Source organism: Callorhinchus milii, unplaced genomic scaffold (assembly GCF_018977255.1).
Source record: "Callorhinchus milii isolate IMCB2004 unplaced genomic scaffold, IMCB_Cmil_1.0 Scaffold21, whole genome shotgun sequence".
NCBI lineage: Eukaryota > Metazoa > Chordata > Chondrichthyes > Chimaeriformes > Callorhinchidae > Callorhinchus > Callorhinchus milii.
Window position 1 is genome coordinate 5,752,516 of NW_024704762.1, and position 20,393 is coordinate 5,772,908.

The 20,393-nt window shown below is 46.9% G+C and overlaps 1 protein-coding gene across 1 annotated transcript; it reads left to right on the forward strand.

Moving 5' to 3' along the window:
• Positions 1–6,971: 6,971 nt before the first annotated feature.
• LOC103174458 (mucin-5AC-like) lies at positions 6,972–11,195 on the forward strand (the record flags this gene model as incomplete). Its single annotated transcript, XM_042342858.1, has 6 exons — positions 6,972–7,082; positions 7,864–8,360; positions 8,607–8,675; positions 9,150–9,390; positions 9,595–10,808; positions 10,917–11,195. Coding segments are annotated over exons 1-6 (2,358 nt in total), but the record flags the coding sequence as incomplete, so codon positions are not given.
• Positions 11,196–20,393: the final 9,198 nt, after the last annotated feature.

Consider the following 20,393-nt stretch of genomic DNA (forward strand, 5'->3'; position numbering starts at 1 on the left):
TGATCGGGGCAGGTGAAGATTGATCTGGTGGAAAGTCTCTGGTAGGCGCTACGAGGGTGGTCAGAGGCAATACATGACACAGGTATCTCTACACTTTTATCCAACGAAAGCTTACAGGTCAGTTTGTGCTGGACTGCTTTGCTTCCTGCAGTTTATATCACCCAACATTGCATAGAAAGCATAATTGGAGCACTGAAGAAAATAATAGGGATTAAAAACATACAGTAATTAACAGTAATTGGGATTGAATGGATTTGCCTCTTACAACCTAAGTTGCTTTGTCCCAAAATGACCGTACCCGCACCCTCCACCCTCTTTTAGTCCCAATCGGTCCTCCTTTCCCACTATGCTTCTAGCTTCCTATCTCCACTTGACCATCTCAAAGTCTCCCCCTGCTCCAGCCTAGGAATCCACCATCGGGCTCACAGCACATAAACAGCCATGGTCAAAGTGAGAAATGACATTATGTCCATCTTTGACCAGGTACCCCCCCACCACCCATTGTCTCCTCGTCCTCCTTGACCTCTGTGCTGCCTTCGACACTGTCAACTCTTCTATCGGCTTCCGCCGTCTCTTGTCTCAGCTCAACCTTCACGGCCCTGTCCTTGACTGGTTCAAATTTTACCTTTCGTGCAGTCTCCGCTTTATCTCCACAAAAGCTTCTCCTCTAGCCCCCGCACCATCTTGTGCGGCGTTCCTCAGGGCTCTCTCCTTGGTCCCCTCCTTTTCAATATCTACAACCTCCCTCTTGGTGGCATCATCCGCAGACATGGGGTCAACTTCCACATGTATGCGGATGACACCCAACTCTATCTTTCTGCCTCCACCCTCGACTCCAGGACCGCTGTCCTGACAGAATGTCTGTCACACATCAAGTCCTGGATGAGAGCTAACTTTCTTCAGTTGAACGTCAATAAGACTGAGGCTCTCCTGATTGGCTCCCGTCAACACCTCCACACCTCAGACACTGACAGTTTTACCATTCATGGTCGCACACTCCAACTTACTAAGCCAGTCCTTCGCATCTTGTTTGATCCTCAACTGTCTTTTCTACCCCACATCTGTGCCACGACCCTCTCTGCCTTTCCCCACCTCTGCAACATCACCTGGATCTGACTCTCCCCTCAGGCCACTGAGACCCTCATCCAGTCATTCATTACATCTAGGCTCAGAAATGCTAACTCTCTACTTGACGTCCTTCCCAACTCTTCCCTCCACAAGCTACAGGTTGTTCAGAACTCTGAAGCTTGTGTCCTCTCCCACATCAGGCTCCGTGACCCTATCACCCCACCCTCGCCCGGCTCCACATCCCCCCAGAGGATGGAATTCAAAATCCTTGCCTTGCTCTTCCCTACCTCTGTGACCTGCTATTTCCACATCAACCTGACCGCTCCCTCCACTCAGCGGGCTCTGGCCTGCTCCACATCCACCGCCCAGCCCACCATCGGCGGTCGGGCCTTCTGTGACCCCGTCCTTTGGAACTTCATCCCACAGTCTCTTCGGCCGCGCCTTGGGTCAACCCCACCTTGCAACACACCTCACCTTTTCTCGCACCTTGCCACTAGAGGGAGGTATTCCAACAGAGTTTGGTTTGATAGAATTCATGATGAATTTTAAGCGTCCACAATTTTATTTATTGTTAATAATAATTCTTGTATGCGCTATGAGCTGCTTTCACTTCAGGAAGACGTCACAAAGCGTCAAGATTCACTGCAAATTGTAGTCACTTTGTACTTTGGCTATGCGTGCTATAAAAGCCAAATTCTGGGTGCGCTGAAATAATAATAATAATCCTTGCATGTGATATAGCGCCTTATCACGTCTTCATCACGTCTCAAAGCACTTCACGGAGTACACTATAAAGGTGAGTGACTGTGTATTTTGTGGGCCAATCGCGGCAGCCGAGGGTCGGGGTGGGGAGGAGGGAGGGCAGGGGGTGAAGCGGGAAGATCAAAAGCTCACTCGAAGAGGAGGGACTTAAAGTCGTCTTGAAGGTGGCGAGGCAGGGGGCGAGACGGAGGGACTGCGGGATGGAGTTCCAGAGTGGCGGCAGGCCTGCCCGCCGATAGTGGGGCAACCAACGGGGGACATGAAGCAGGCCAGAGACCCCTGAGCAGAGGGAGCGATCAGGATGATAGGGGACTAGGAGGTCGGCGAGGAAGGGGGGAGCAAGACCATGGCGGGGGGGGGGGGAGGCTTTGAACGTGAGGACCAGGATCTTAAACTGTATCCTCTGTGTGATGGGAAGCCAGTGGATGTGGGCAACGGTGGGCGTGATAGGGTCACGGGAGAGGATACAGGCTGCAGAGTTCTGGATGAGGGTTTTGGCAGCCTGCGGTGTGAGACAGTGTCGGAGCCGGGCGAAGTTGCGGACGTGGGGGAAGGCAGAGGGGGTCATGGTGCGAATGTGGGGTAGAAAGGATAGTTGAGAGTCAAGCAAGACCCCAAGGTTCCGGACTGGCTTAGCAAGGTTGAGTGTGCAATCGTGGATGATGATACTGTCAGCGTCTTTGTTAACCTTTGCGTATGTTCAAATTTTTTGAACAGGAAACAGAGGCAAATGCCGTGACAATCAATAACTTAACAACAAAATTACATGTGTATAGCGCCGTTCATGTTGGGAGGACGTCCCAAGGCGCTGGACAGCTATAGTTATGGTCCTGAGCTGAGGGTTGGGGTGGGGAGTGGGGAGAGCAGGGGGTAAAGCGGGAAGATCAAAAGCTCCGTCAAAGAGGAGTCTTAAAGTGGGTCTTCAAGGTGGCGAGGGAGGAGGCGGGACGGAGGGACTGCGAGATGGAGTTCCAGAGGGTGAGTGCAGAGTGGCGGCAAGCCTGCCCGCCGATAGTGGGCCAAGCAATGGGGGATGTGAAGCAGGTCAGAGCCCCCTGAGCAGAGGGAGCGATCAGGATGATAGGGGATTAGGAGGTCGGCGAGGAAGGGAGGAGCAAGACTATGGCGGGGGGGGCTTTGAAGGTGAGGACCAGCATCTTAAACTATATCCTCTGTGTGATGGGAAGCCAGTGGATAAGCCAGTGGATGTGGGCAACGATGGGAGTGATAAGGTCACGGAACCTGGTGTGGGAGAGGATACCGGCTGCAGAGTTCTGGATGATCTGTGGAGGGAGGAGTTGGGGAGACTGACCAGCAGTGAGTTTGCATAGTCGAGCCTCGATGTAATGAAGGCGTGTATGAGGGTTTTGGCAGCCTGCGGTGTGAGACAGTGTCGGAGCCGGGCAAAGTTGCGGACGTGGGGGAAGGCAGAGGGGGTCATGGAGCGAATGTGGGGTAGAAAGGATAGTTGAGAGTCAAGCAAGACCCCAAGGTTCCGGACTGGCTTAGCAAGGTTGAGTGTGCAATCGTGGATGATGATACCGTCAGCGTCTCTGTTAACCTTTGAGTATGTTCAAATTTTTTGAAGCCTTCATTTACGGCTGCCTGAACCTTCCTATGACATCAAACCCAACCCTGATTATTTCCCCAACGCAATCAACTGAGTCAGACAGAGAGTAAAAAGACTAGTGGTCACACTCGTCATTACAGTTTGGTTCATTGACATCTATTGTGCAATATCCCCTCCAGCCATCAATATGAAGTTTGAGTTGTACACACCTGCGCTCAGACCGAACAGAAGACGGAGGTTTAGAGTTGGAAAGGGTAATTTCAGGACAGATGGCAGGAAGGTTTCCTTTACCCACAGGGTAATTAACGACTGCACCAGTTTGCCAACAAGGGAAGTTCAGGCCAGGACACTGCACTCATTTTAAATAGTTTGATGCTGCGCTGGGAAGTCAGGACAATAATAATAATAATCCTTGCATGTTGATATAGCGCCTTATCACGTCTTCATCGCGTCTCAAAGTGCTTCACAGACTATATTGTAAAGTTGAGTGGCTCTGTATTTTGTGGGCCAAACGCGGCAGCCAATTGCGCACAGCAGTGCCTAACATACAGTCGTGGATTGAGAGACCACATTATTATTCATATACATTATATTTTTGAAGGGCTTATTATCCCCGGAAAAGCAATCCTCCAATCGACCAACAACCGGGTTCCGACTTACTGCTTGGCAAACAGGGTGTGTGGAGTAAGGAAACTTGCCCAACATTTTGCCCTGCCGGGAATCGAACCAGATCTTCTTGCTTGCGAGACGAGTGCTCTAACCACTGAGCTACAGGACTCCACAATTTGATACAGGGAAGGTGTCAGCAAGCGGGACATGGCTCAAGTGATCAAGGAACAGTGACTGGGGCAAGATGACTACATTGGAGTCCTGTAGCTCAGTGGTTAGAGCACTCGCCTTGCAAGTGAGACACCTGGGTTCAATTCCAGGCAGAGGGCGAAACCTTGGGCAAGTTTCCTTACTCCACACACCTGATAACAATTCCTCAAGCAAAAAAAATTAATAAATTGGTCAATTCAATCCACGACTGTTTGTAGGACACTGCTGAGCGCAATTGGCTGCCGCGTTTCGCCCACAAATATACAGTCAATTCACTTGATAGCATATTCTGTGAAGCGCTTTGAGACGTCTCGAAAATATGAAATTGCTATATCAAATGCCAGGATTATTATTATTAAATGGAAAATGATGGAAGTGCACATCAAGCCATTTGACAACTGAAAGAGAATGTTCGGTTGATATTTTGGGCGTGATTCTTAACAAGATCGCAAGACTGATTTGGATGAAGTTTCATCAGCTGATGTCATCTCACACATCCTTTATTAATTACCTCACTGTCATCCATTACGGCTTCAAGCTGTTTCTTAAATGAGGTGAAATGTCACCTCATTTATCACCTTTTTCGGGAATACTTCCTCCTCCAGTCAGTTCCTTCTGCGAAAACAAATCCCTCCTAATATATGTCCTGAAATTGACCTTCACATCACTAACCTGTGTGCTCATGTCCCGCTGCAATGGTGTATCAAAGTATTGTTAAAAACCCACCATCGGTGGCCGTGCCTTCAGCCGCTATGCCCCGAAACTCTGGAACTCTCTCCCTTAACCCCTCCGCCTTGTCCCCTTCCTCCCTCCCCACCTTCAAATCCTGCCTAAACACTTTCCTTTTTCATCGTGCTTACGGTCACCTCCCCACCAATCTTGCCCCCTGGCTCGTTGTCTGACTCCCACGCTGGGAAGCCCTCCGGGACTCTACCCCTCATGATATATAAATGCAAGTTGTTTTTTGTACGAACAGGATGGTTTTTTTTACACATTACACAATGCCTTACAAACAGTTCAAATGTTTGTGTCCAGCAGCGAGCCGCATATCATATCGAGATCTCAAGATTGGTTCAGTTGCCCATTTGACCTCAACCCTCCAGAATACCTTTGCCACCATCTTCCCATCACAGCGTCAAGCTCTGTGTTTTTAAATGAGTCCCAGTGTGCTGACCTCAACCACTCTTCCTGATAATCTGTTCCACGAGGCAAAGGAAGAGAAAGCAAAGAGAAAGCTTATGTTTGATCCGGTAACCTCTAGTATCTAGTTTAGAGGTTCTGGTGGTATACAGTGTGAGCAATCTCGTTCTTAGCTCCATCATATGATATTACTATTATCAGCTCTGACAGGCAAATGGATAAAATGGATAGTTTTATATGCATCTTTGAATCACATAAATACCAAACCAACTGAGACCAGGAGCAAATGAATACACAGTTTTGAAACCTTTACATTAATTTTACTGCTGCAATAATACAACAGCTCCTCTCTCGAATCTCTACCCCCTCCTCGCTCAGTCCCTTCCCTCCCCTCACCCTGACCATTTCCCCCTTGCTCGGGTCCTGACCTAACTGTACTGCGCCTTGGGACGTCCTCCCGACGTGAAAGGCGCTCAATAAATGGTAACTTGTTGTTGTTGTTGTTGTTCTTGTTGAAGGCAAAACAAATTACAAGATCGATCCCCAAAAAACACTCACAAAAATATGCAGTCGCTCCACTTTACAGGATCGTTCTGTCAAACGTTTTTTAACGTTCTGCAGACTTTAAAGGTGCAACATCAATTATAAGAATTATGATAATAATAATCCTTGTATTTGATATACCACTTTTCACATCAGGACGACGTCCCAAAGCGCTTCAGAGAACACACTGTAAAGTGAATTTGTGGGCGAACGCGGCAGCCAATTGCACACAGCAATGTCCCACAAACAGTCGTAGATTGAAAATGACCAATTTTATTATTGTTTGGGGTTTTTGGAGGGATTATTATTAGGCTCTGTGTGGAGTAAGGAAACTTGCCCAAGGTTTCGCCCTGCCTTTTATATAATTATATTTATTGATAATAATAATCTTCAGAAATAGATATTATTTAAAAATTTGCTTTGAAATAAATAAATCCATCAATAAATAAATGAATCAATAAATAAATAAATAAACGGACAAACAAACAAACATATACATACACACATATATGTATTTATATATAAAAATATCGTAATGACAGGCTTCTGGGTCCAGCCAAATGTAAGGTTGTAGAATACTTGAACCTTTCTTTGACTTGGAATTGGTTAACATATGAGTCGTTAATATGTACAGCTGCTGCGTCAAAGGTGTGTGTGTTTTTCTTTCTGATTGCAAAACGTAACATTCCCTGTTGTAGCCACGGCAAAAAGCAGGAACAAATATGTGCATTTCTAAGGCAGGAGATAAACAAGGGCTTGTGTGTGTGTGTGTGTGTGTGTATGAGAGTGTGATGTGCGTAATCAGCTTGAATGAGTGTCTCACCAGCTATGTCCTCAACGATCACAGTGAGAACAGCTCAGGTGAGGAGCAACTCAGGTAAGGAGGGAGGTTCCGCATTACTTTATTTTATTTTTAAGCATCGGTTCGAGAACTAGGTCAGAAATGTTTTGGGAAACATTCCTCACCCACCCTCCCCTCCCCGCCCTCCCCGTGTTTTTTCCAATGACGCAGAATGAGCAGCCCTGCCAGAGATAGAAATAGGGAGATGGAGTGCTGGAATAGCAGCAGTAGCAGCAAAGCAACCTTCCAGTCAACAGGCAACACAACAGCAAGACAACAAGATGCTCTTTGCAAAGATTACCTCGTGGACTGCATTGATTTTGTGGCTCATTGTTTCAGGTAACACTACAAATAATGATAATCCTTGCCTTTGATATAGCCCTTTCTCATGTCTTCGAGACATCTCAAAGCGCTTCACAGAATATATTGTAATGATAATAATCCATGCATTTGATATAGTGCCTTATCAGGTCTCGAGATGTCTCAAAGCGCTGCACAGGATGTACTAGAAAGTGGATTGACTGTATATTTTGTGCAGCAAACATGGTAGGCAATTGCGCACAACAGCGTCCCACAAACATTTGTGGACTGTGAAGTGGATTGACTATATACTTGGAGGTGCAGCTTTGCTTTAGGTCAGCGGTGATGAGTGAATACATCTTCACAAGGTGTCAGTGAATATATTACAATAATGATAATCCTTACATTTGATGTACAGAAGCGCCTTTTTTCGTATCGAGAGAACGTCTCAAAGCCCTTCACATGATTTTACTGTAGTGACTGGGTATTTTATAAGTGGCCGTTAATGGTTTAGATTTAACGACGATAATAATATCATATAATATTAACCAATATTATATACTAATCTACGAATTTGATATTGCACTTTATCACGTCTTTGAGACGTCTCAAAGCGCTTCACAGGATATACTGTGATGTGAATTGACTGTGTATGTTTGTGAGTAATAAGAATAACTTGCTTTTAGTGCAGGGCTTTATTACATTGCAACAGCATCTGATGTAAAGGTGCAGTGTATTTGCAGGTGAATGTGAGTCTGATTCATACGGTTATGCGACACTTTGCCTGAGTCTAAGTCTGATTTGTCATTGTATAAAACAGGTGAAAGTACCCTCGGAACCACAATCTCTCAAACGGACTCACCCTCATCAGCCGTATCCAGCCCCATGCCGGAAAGCTCCACATCGGCAACTGCTGCACCCACCAGCGCAACACCAGCAGAAACCAGCAGCTCCGCATCTACCTCACTGACACAAACCTCAGCATCCAGCGCCATGGCTGAAACCTCCACCTCCCAGATATCAGACAGTACCAGCTCAGCCCCGACAGAGAGCACCAGCTCAGCCCCGACAGAGAGCACCAGCTCAGCCCCGACAGAGAGCACCAGCTCAGCCCCGACAGAGAGCACCAGCTCAGCCCCGACAGAGAGCACCAGCTCAGCCCCGACAGAGAGCACCAGCTCAGCCCCGACAGAGAGCACCAGCTCAGCACCAGCAGAGAGCACCAGCTCCGCACCAACAGAGAGCACCAGCTCAGCCCCGACAGAGAGCACCAGCTCAGCCCCGACAGAGAGCACCAGCTCAGCCCCGACAGAGAGCACCAGCTCAGCCCCGACAGAGAGCACCAGCTCAGCACCAACAGACAGCACCAGCTCAGCACCAACAGAGAGCACCAACTCAGGACCAACAGAGAGCACCAACTCCGCACAAACGGAAAGCACCAGCTCAGCACCAACAGAGAGCACCAGCTCCGCAACAACATTCAGCACCAGCTCAGCACCAGCAGAGAGCACCAGCTCCGCAACAACATTCAGCACCAGCTCAGCACCAATAGAGAGCACCAGCTCAGCACCAACAGAGAGCCCCAGCTCCGCATCAACAGAGAGCACCAGCTCAGCGCCAACAGAGAGCACCAGCTCAGCACCAGCAGAGAGCACCAGCTCAGCGCCAACAGAGAGCACCAGCTCAGCCCCAGCAGAGAGCACCAGCTCAGCACCAACAGAGAGCACCAGCTCAGCGCCAACAGAGAGCACCAGCTCAGAGACAACAGAGAGCACCAGCTCAGCACCAACAGACAGCACCAGCTCAGCGCCAACAGAGAGCACCAGCTCCGCATCAACAGAGAGCACCAGCTCAGCGCCAACAGAGAGCACCAGCTCAGCACCAGCAGAGAGCACCAGCTCAGCGCCAACAGAGAGCACCAGCTCAGAGCCAACAGAGAGCACCAGCTCAGCACCAACAGACAGCACCAGCTCAGCCCCAACAGAGAGCACCAGCTCAGCACCAACAGAGAGCACCAGCTCAGCGCCAACAGAGAGCACCAGCTCAGCACCAACAGAGAGCACCAGCTCCGCACCAGCAGAGAGCACCAGCTCCGCATCAACAGAGAGCACCAGCTCAGCCCCAACGGAGAGCACCAACTCAGGACCAACAGAGAGCACCAACTCCGCACCAACAGAAAGCACAAGCTCAGCACCAACAGAGATCACCAGCTCAGACCCAACAGAGAGCACCAGCACCGCATCAGCAAAGAGCACCAGCTCCGCATCAACATTCAGCACCAGCTCAGCCTCAACAGAGAGCACCAGCTCAGCACCAATAGAGAACACCAGCTCAGCACCAACAGAGAGCACCAGCTCCGCATCAACAGAGAGCACCAGCTCAGCACCAACAGAGAGCACCAGCTCAGCACCAATAGAGAGCACCAGCTCAGTACCAACAGAGAGCACCAGCTCAGCACCAACAGAGAGCACCAGCTCAGTACCAACAGAGAGCACCAGCTCAGCACCAACAGAGAGCACCAGCTCAGCACCAACAGAAACAACAATTCCAGCAGAAGCCAACAGCTCTGCAATGAGCTCATCATCACAATCCAGTGTATCTGTCTCGTTGCCAGAAAGCTCCACATCTCCAGCGGTCACAAGTGCCGGCACAATGGCCACAGCAGCAGGAAGCCACACAGCTGATGCATCCACCTCCCAGATAGTAGAGAGCACCAGCACAGCACCAGCAGAGAGCACCAGTACAGCACCAACAGAGAGCACCAGCTCAGCACCAACAGACAGCACCAGCTCAGCACCAACAGAGAGCACCAGCTCAGCACCAACAGAGAGCACCAGCTCAGAGCCAACAGAGAGCACCAGCTCAGCACCAACAGACAGCACCAGCTCAGCACCAACAGACAGTACCAGCTCAGCACCAACAGAAAGCACCAGCTCAGCACCAACAGAGAGCACCAGCTCAGCCCCAAGAGACAGCACCAGCTCAGACCCAACAAAGAGCACCAGCACCGCATCAGCAGAGAGCACCAGCTCAGCGCCAACAGAGAGCACCAGCTCAGCACCAACAGAGAGCACCAGCTCAGCCCCAAGAGACAGCACCAGCTCAGACCCAACAAAGAGCACCAGCACCGCATCAGCAGAGAGCACCAGCTCAGCGCCAACAGAGAGCACCAGCTCAGCCCCAGCAGAGAGCACCAGCTCAGCACCAACAGAGACAACCAGCTCAGCCCCAACAGAGAGCACCAGCTCAGCCCCAACAGACAGCACCAGCTCACCACCAACAGACAGCACCAGTTCAGCACCAACAGAGAGCTCCAGCTCAGCCCCAACAGAGAGCACCAGCTCAGCCCCAACAGAGAGCACCAGCTCAGCCCCAACAGAGAGCACCAGCTCAGCCCCAACAGACAGCACCAGCTCACCACCAACAGACAGCACCAGTTCAGCACCAACAGAGAGCTCCAGCTCAGCCCCAACAGAGAGCACCAGCTCAGCCCCAACAGAGAGCACTAGCTCCGCACCAACAGAGATCACCAGCTCAGACCCAACAGAGAGCACCAGCACCGCATCAGCAAAGAGCACCAGCTCCGCATCAACATTCAGCACCAGCTCAGCCTCAACAGAGAGCACCAGCTCAGCACCAACAGAAAGCACCAGCTCAGCCCCGACAGAGAGCACCAGCTCAGCACCAACAGAGAGCACCAGCTCCGCATCAACAGAGAGCACCAGCTCAGCACCAACAGAGAGCACCAGCTCCGCATCAACAGAGAGCACCAGCTCAGCACCAATAGAGAGCACCAGCTCAGTACCAACAGAGAGCACCAGCTCAGCACCAACAGAGAGCACCAGCTCAGTACCAACAGAGAGCACCAGCTCAGCACCAACAGAGAGCACCAGCTCAGCACCAACAGAAACAACAATTCCAGCAGAAGCCATCAGCTCTGCAATGAGCTCATCATCACAATCCAGTGTATCTGTCTCGTTGCCAGAAAGCTCCACATCTCCAGCGGTCACAAGTGCCGGCACAATGGCCACAGCAGCAGGAAGCCACACAGCTGATGCATCCACCTCCCAGATAGTAGAGAGCACCAGCACAGCACCAGCAGAGAGCACCAGTACAGCACCAACAGACAGCACCAGCTCAGCACCAACAGAGAGCACCAGCTCAGCACCAACAGAGAGCACCAGCTCAGAGCCAACAGAGAGCACCAGCTCAGCACCAACAGAGAGCACCAGCTCAGAGCCAACAGAGAGCACCAGCTCAGCACCAACAGACAGCACCAGCTCAGCACCAACAGACAGCACCAGCTCAGCACCAACAGAAAGCACCAGCTCAGCACCAACAGAGAGCACCAGCTCAGCCCCAAGAGACAGCACCAGCTCAGCGCCAACAGAGAGCACCAGCTCAGCACCAACAGAGAGCACCAGCTCAGCATCAACAGAAACAACAATTCCAGCAGAAGCCATCAGCTCTGCAATGAGCTCATCATCACAATCCAGTGTATCTGACTCGTTGCCAGAAAGCTCCACATCTCCAGCGGTCACAAGTGCCGGCACAATGGCCACAGCAGCAGGAAGCCACACAGCTGATGCATCCACCTCCCAGATAGTAGAGAGCACCAGCACAGCACCAGCAGAGAGCACCAGCTCAGCACCAACAGAGAGCACCAGCTCAGCACCAGCAGAGAGCACCAGCTCAGCACCAACAGACAGCACGAGCTCAGCACCAACAGACAGCACCAGCTCAGCGCCAACAGAGAGTACCAGTTCAGCCCCAACAGAGAGCACCAGCTCAGGGTCAACAGAGAGCACCAGCTTAGCACCAACAGAGAGCACCAGCTCAGCACCAACAGAAAGCGGTAAGTTTTAAAATTACTTCTCCGTCGTAGAGAACCATTTTTGTAAGTAATGCTAAACCACCGTTTTCAGACGTTTGTGCCATATCCATTGAAACAAAAGTCTCCATGTAATTCCATTTTATTTCATTTCATTTTTCTCGTGACGTTTGCTATAAAATTCAGCAAAACTTTTGCCGAAGTCGCAAGGGATGTGTGTGCCCCGGGATTCCATTCTGTAAGGGTATTTTGCCTTAAAATCGAAGGTCAGGATTGTGGAAAACTCTTTAATTCACTCTTAATTCTTAAGCGCTCAGGGACCAGGTGGAATTTCGGGTCAGTTAGTTGAAGTGTGGAGAAGTTTAAAGTAGTTACATCAGGTGCTCAGCGGCTGTGGTTTGTGTCGATGAGGTAGATCCAGAGATCGTGCTCTCTGTTGGAAACTGCGAGTACTAAAATGACAACTACCTGTTCTCCAGGATCCACGACTCAGTCAGGAACCTCCAACACTGCAGCCAGAACAACAGCAACACTGAGTGCCAGACCATCAGCGGCATCACAGGGCCCCACAAGTCAGACAGCCGCACACCCATCAACAGGAACAACCAACAATGCCCCATCCACCACCGGTAAGTCAACGAACCAATACTATCACATGACGCTATTCGAAAAGGCAAGAGAGTTACTCCCGACCGTCCTAACTGACAACCTCACCCACCTACAATTGTTCCTTCCTTTCATGACTTGTTTGTGGGACAATTGCAATGGGGACTGACCTATGAGGATAGGCTGAATAAACTGGGGCTGTATTCTCTGGTGTACAGAAGAATTAGGGGGGATCTTATTGAAACTTATAAGATTCTTAAAGGGCTGATAAAGTAGACACAGAGGGACTGTTTCCCCGGAAGGAGAATCTATAATCAGGGGTCACAGTCTTAAAATTAAGGGTCAGCCTCTTAGAACAAAGCTGAGGAAACATTTCTTCACTCAGAGGGTAGTGAACTTATGGAATTCACTACCCCAGAAGGCTGTAGATGCTCAGTCCTTGAACATTTTCAAGGCTGAGACTGATAGATTCTTGAAAAATAGAGGGATTAGGAGATATGGGGATAGGGCAGGAAATCAGAGTTAGGTGAGAAGATCAGCCATGATCTTATTGAATGGCGGAGCACAGGCACGAAGGGCCAAATGGCCTTCTCCTGCAGCTAATTCTTATGTTCTTATGTTTGAATTGCGTTTGAAACAGATCCAAATATAGTTCTAATAAAGAATTGATAATTCGGTCATTTTATTCAGCATTTGAATTATTTTTGATTGTATATTTCGAGAAAATCCCGATTTGTCCTGATACGTAACGCATCTTGAAATTCCTTAACCAAAGAACGTATATCCAAGCACAATGGGAGAAGCAACAAAATGCTTTACCCGTTCTTAAAGTAGTGATCTGTGCCGCAGCTCTGTTGGTTATGAATTGTGAAATGATGTCTTATTATTGACAATTGCATTCTGTTTGGTTTGCGTAGGAACGGAAGCACCAGTTACTGGCAACAAGAGCCTACCATTTTGGGCCATAATCATTATAGTCCTGGCTATCCTGCTCGCCATACTCATTATATGCACTATTTGTCTATTGGTAAGTAAATTCAACTCTTCTAACCCTGGGTGCCCCCCGCCTCACTATTGCTGTCCCCCACTTTCCCTCCATCATCCACCCTGCGCTCTCCCCTCTCTACCCCTCTTTCAACCTGCATAAAAACCTACCTCTTTGACCATGGCTACAGTCACTTTTACTCCCATCTCGCTTGCTTGGCAATCATCAGTTGCTTTCAATCTCAGCTTGATAGGATGCTTAGATATTGCAATGTAAATTGTATTGTCTTGGATGGTATGGTTGTAGGTAGTATTTTTGATGTGCCAGTCCACCCCCCCCCCCCCCCCCCCCCCCCCCACACACACACATATATATATTATATGCAGATATAATGTATTGTTTATTTCATATTTATTCATTTCAAATGGATGTATATATTTTATAAATTATTTTATTCTTCATTTCAGTTTGTATTCTGCGTGAGAAGGAAAAGAGTTAGGAGCTACAGTATAATACAAAAAAGCTGGAGACAATTATCGCCTCCATCTGGATGAGGAGAAGTATTACTGAAGAAAGCACCTCGATCGAAGTTCAAAGCAGTTTATCAAACTATTTATTTTATCAAAGTTATTGAAGAGTATATATATATATATATATTTTATTAGCACTACATGAAGATTAATATATTTGGAAGGGAATTTTTGTAAAAAACAAAATTGGCTGGACCAGCGACCGCAGAATTGTTCAGGGATTTCTTTTGAGGACTAACAAATAGCAAAATACTCCAGATGCTGGAAATCTGAAATAAACACAGAAGTCGCTGGGAATACTCAGCAGGTCAGGCAGCATCTATGGAGAGAGGTTAACGTTTCAGGTCGATGACCTTTCGTCTGATGAGTGTTCCCAGCGACCTCTGTTTTGATCTCTTAAGGACTAAACCTGTTTGGTGTCAATTTGAGATTTCAATTAGAAATTGCAGAATGGTTATGTTGACATTCTTTTGCAATTTAATCCATTAAATATATAACAACAATAACAATTCTTGCATTTCATGCAGCGACTTTCACGTCGAGAGGATGTCTGTCTCAAAGCACTTCACAGAATTTACTGTAGAGTGACTGTATTTTGCAACGGAGTCAACATATGTGGCCAAACGTGTTTGTTTATAAAACATTACTATAAATAAGTAACCATTTACATATCTATTTAATAAATTATCAACTTCAACAGTAAAGTACATTATTATAGTGATTATCACATTCATCATATTCTTATTATATATCTAAATTATTTAAATAGGTAAATTTTAAAGCCCAGGATTTGGCATTGCCGACCTCTGTCTCTTAAAAAAACAAATAGTTCTATCATGTTTATTAAACTATTCAATTACTCAACAAAAATATGAGTTTGATGATGTTAAATTGTTATGTTGTTGATCTTATTTATGTAATAGTTGATACACTTGTAATAGTTTAACTGAGAGCGCTTGTATCAAACTGAATAAACTGTTTGTCAACCAATTGCCCTGTTTGGTCCCATCGACTCTTTTAAAGAATGAGGGGCTGTAGAAACTTATTCCCGGGAATTACTGTGAAGTGCAGTGACTGTATTATGTAGGCAAATGCGACATCCGCTTTACGCACAACAATGTGTAACAAACAGCCACAAAATGAATGACCGACTGTATCGGGAGGATTGTTGGCCAGGAGACATATAAACATGACCTACTCACACAATATGCAAAATTCAGATAAATACAGGAGATGTTGTCAAAGAGGAACCTCAATCTGACATGTTTTGGGGGGGGCTTTGAAGGTGACGACCAGCATCTTAAACTGTAACCTCTGTGTGATGGGAAGCCAGTGGATAAGCCACTGGATGTGGGCAACGATGGGAGTGATAAGGTCACGGAACCTGGTGTGGGAGAGGATACCGGCTGCAGAGTTCTGGATGATCTGTGGAGGGAGGAGTTGGGGAGACTGACCGGCAGTGAGTTTGCATAGTCGAGCCTCGATGTAATGAAGGCGTGTATGAGGGTTTTGGCAGCCTGCGGTGTGAGACAGTGTCGGAGCCGGGCAAAGTTGCGGACGTGGGGGAAGGCAGAGGGGGTCATGGTGCGAATGTGGGGTAGAAAGGATAGTTGAGAGTCAAGCAAGACCCCAAGGTTCCGGACTGGCTTAGCAAGGTTGAGTGTGCAATCATGGATGATGATACCGTCAGCGTCTCTGTTAACCTTTGAGTATGTTCAAATTTTTTGAAGCCTTCATTTACGGCTGCCTGAACCTTCCTATGACATCAAACCCAACCCTGATTATTTCCCCAACGCAATCAACTGAGTCAGACAGAGAGTAAAAAGACTAGTGGTCACACTCGTCATTACAGTTTGGTTCATTGACATCTATTGTGCAATATCCCCTCCAGCCATCAATATGAAGTTTGAGTTGTACACACCTGCGCTCAGACCGAACAGAAGACGGAGGTTTAGAGTTGGAAAGGGTAATTTCAGGACAGATGGCAGGAAGGTTTCCTTTACCCACAGGGTAATTAACGACTGCACCAGTTTGCCAACAAGGGAAGTTCAGGCCAGGACACTGCACTCATTTTAAATAGTTTGATGCTGCGGTGGGACGTCAGGACAATAATAATAATAATCCTTGCATGTTGATATAGCGCCTTATCACGTCTTCATCGCGTCTCAAAGTGCTTCACAGACTATATTGTAAAGTTGAGTGGCTCTGTATTTTGTGGGCCAAACGCGGCAGCCAATTACGCACAGCAGTGCCTAACATACAGTCGTGGATTGAGAGACCACATTATTATTCATATTTATTATATTTTTGAAGGGCTTATTATCCCCGGAAAAGCAATCCTCCAATCGACCAACAACCGGGTTCCGACTTACTGCTTGGCAAACAGGGTGTGTGGAGTAAGGAAACTTGCCCAACATTTTGCCCTGCCGGGAATCGAACCAGATCTTCTTGCTTGCGAGACGAGTGCTCTAACCACTGAGCTACCGGACTCCACAATTTGATACGGGGAAGGTGTCAGCAAGCGGGACATGGCTCAAGTGATCAAGGAACAGTGACTGGGGCAAGATGACTACATTGGAGTCCTGTAGCTCAGTGGTTAGAGCACTCGCCTTGCAAGTGAGACACCTGGGTTCAATTCCAGGCAGAGGGCGAAACCTTGGGCAAGTTTCCTTACTCCACACACCTGATAACAATTCCTCAAGCAAAAAAAAATTAATAAATTGGTCAATTCAATCCACGACTGTTTGTGGGACACTGCTGAGCGCAATTGGCTGCCGCGTTTCGCCCACAAATATACAGTCAATTCACTTGATAGCATATTCTGTGAAGCGCTTTGAGACGTCTCGAAAATATGAAATTGCTATATCAAATGCCAGGATTATTATTATTAAATGGAAAATGATGGAAGTGCACATCAAGCCATTTGACAACTGAAAGAGAATGTTCGGTTGATATTTTGGGCGTGATTCTTAACAAGATCGCAAGACTGATTTGGATGAAGTTTCATCAGCTGATGTCATCTCACACATCCTTTATTAATTACCTCACTGTCATCCATTATGACTTCAAGCTGTTTCTTAAATGAGGTGAAATGTCACCTCATTTATCACCTTTTTCGGGAATACTTCCTCCTCCAGTCAGTTCCTTCTGCGAAAACAAATCCCTCCTAATATATGTCCTGAAATTGACCTTCACATCACTAACCTGTGTGCTCATGTCCCGCTGCAATGGTGTATCAAAGTATTGTTAAAAACCCACCATCGGTGGCCGTGCCTTCAGCCGCTATGCCCCGAAACTCTGGAACTCTCTCCCTTAACCCCTCCGCCTTGTCCCCTTCCTCCCTCCCCACCTTCAAATCCTGCCTAAACACTTTCCTTTTTCATCGTGCTTACGGTCACCTCCCCACCAATCTTGCCCCCGGCCCGTTGTCTGACTCCCACGCTGGGAAGCCCTCCGGGACTCTACCCCTCATGATATATAAATGCAAGTTGTTTTTTGTACGAACAGGATGGTTTTTTTTTACACATTACACAATGCCTTACAAACAGTTCAAATGTTTGTGTCCAGCAGCGAGCCGCATATCATATCGAGATCTCAAGATTGGTTCAGTTGCCCATTTGACCTCAACCCTCCAGAATACCTTTGCCACCATCTTCCCATCACAGCGTCAAGCTCTGTGTTTTTAAATGAGTCCCAGTGTGCTGACCTCAACCACTCTTCCTGATAATCTGTTCCACGAGGCAAAGGAAGAGAAAGCAAAGAGAAAGCTTATGTTTGATCCGGTAACCTCTAGTATCTAGTTTAGAGGTTCTGGTGGTATACAGTGTGAGCAATCTCGTTCTTAGCTCCATCATATGATATTACTATTATCAGCTCTGACAGGCAAATGGATAAAATGGATAATTTTATATGCATCTGTGAATCACATAAATACCAAACCAACTGAGACCAGGAGCAAATGGATACAGTTTTGAAACCTTTACAATAAATTTACTGCTGCAATAATACTCCAAAGGTGTGGGGGTGGGGTAGGAGATAAGGGGGAAAGACAAGTATTATTATTATTAATTTAAATAGATCATGCTGAGTTTTGAATGAAAATTATCCGATTTTTGACCAAAGTATTGGTTAAGTCGCAGCACAGCGTAAATGTTGTACTTGAAGGCAAAACAAATTACAAGAACGATCCCCAAAAAACACTCACAAAAATATGCAGTCGCTCCACTTTACAGGATCGTCCTGTCAAAAGTTTTTTAATGTTCTGCAGACTTTAAAGGTGCAACATCAATTATAAGAATTATAATACAGTCGTAGATTGAAAATGACCAATTTTATTATTGTTTTGGGTTTTTCGAGGGATTATTATTAGGCTCTGTGTGGAGTAAGGAAACTTGCCCAAGGTTTCGCCCTGCCTTTTATATAATTATATTTATTGATAATAATAATAATCTTCAGAAATAGATATTTTTTAAAAATTTGCTTTGAAATAAATAAATCCATCAATAAATAAATGAATCAATAAATCAATCAATAAATAAATAAATAAATAAACGGACAAACAAACATATACATACACACATATATGTATTTATATATAAAAATATCGTAATGACAGGCTTCTGGGTCCAGCCAAATGTAAGGTTGTAGAATACTTGAACCTTTCTTTGACTTGGAATTGGTTAACATATGAGTCGTTAATATGTACAGCTGCTGCGTCAAAGGTGTGTGTGTTTTTCTTTCTGATTGCAAAACGTAACATTCTCTGTTGTAGCCACGGCAAAAAGCAGGAACAAATATGTGCATTTCTAAGGCAGGAGATAAACAAGGGCTTATGTGTGTGTGTGTGTGTGTGTGTGTGTATGTGTGTATGAGAGTGTGATGTGCGTAATCAGCTTGAATGAGTGTCTCACCAGCTATGTCCTCAACGATCACAGTGAGAACAGCTCAGGTGAGGAGCAACTCAGGTAAGGAGGGAGGTTCCGCATTACTTTATTTTATTTTTAAGCATCGGTTCGAGAACTAGGTCAGAAATGTTTTGGGAAACATTCCTCACCCACCCGCCCCTCCCCGCCCTCCCCGTGTTTTTTCCAATGACGCAGAATGAGCAGCCCTGCCAGAGATAGAAATAGGGAGATGGAGTGCTGGAATAGCAGCAGTAGCAGCAAAGCAACCTTCCAGTCAACAGGCAACACAACAGCAAGACAACAAGATGCTCTTTGCAAAGATTACCTCGTGGACTGCATTGATTTTGTGGCTCATTGTTTCAGGTAACACTACAAATAATGATAATCCTTGCCTTTGATATAGCCCTTTCTCATGTCTTCGAGACATCTCAAAGCGCTTCACAGAATATATTGTAATGATAATAATCCATGCATTTGATATAGTGCCTTATCAGGTCTCGAGATGTCTCAAAGCGCTGCACAGGATGTACTAGAAAGTGGATTGACTGTATATTTTGTGCAGCAAACATGGTAGGCAATTGCGCACAACAGCGTCCCACAAACAGTTGTGGACTGTGAAGTGGATTGACTATATACTTGGAGGTGCAGCTTTGCTTTAGGTCAGCGGTGATGAGTGAATACATCTTCACAAGGTGTCAGTGAATATATTACAATAATGATAATCCTTACATTTGATGTACAGAAGCGCCTTTTTTCGTATCGAGAGAACGTCTCAAAGCCCTTCACATGATTTTACTGTAGTGACTGGGTATTTTATAAGTGGCTGTTAATGGTTCAGATTTAACGACGATAATATTATATAATATTAACCAATATTATATATTAATCTACGAATTTGATATTGCACTTTATCACGTCTTTGAGACGTCTCAAAGCGCTTCACAGGATATACTGTGATGTGAATTGACTGTGTATGTTTGTGAGTAATAAGAATAACTTGCTTTTAGTGCAGGGCTTTATTACATTGCAACAGCATCTGATGTAAAGGTGCAGTGTATTTGTAGGTGAATGTGAGTCTGATTCATACGGTTATGCGACACTTTGCCTGAGTCTAAGTCTGATTTGTCATTGTATAAAACAGGTGAAAGTACCCTCGGAACCACAATCTCTCAAACGGACTCACCCTCATCAGCCGTATCCAGCCCCATGCCGGAAAGCTCCACATCGGCAACTGCTGCACCCACCAGCGCAACACCAGCAGAAACCAGCAGCTCCGCATCTACCTCACTGACACAAACCTCAGCATCCAGCCCCATGGCTGAAACCTCCACCTCCCAGATATCAGACAGTACCAGCTCAGCCCCGACAGAGAGCACCAGCTCAGCCCCGACAGAGAGCACCAGCTCAGCCCCGACAGAGAGCACCAGCTCAGCCCCGACAGAGAGCACCAGCTCAGCCCCGACAGAGAGCACCAGCTCAGGCCCGACAGAGAGC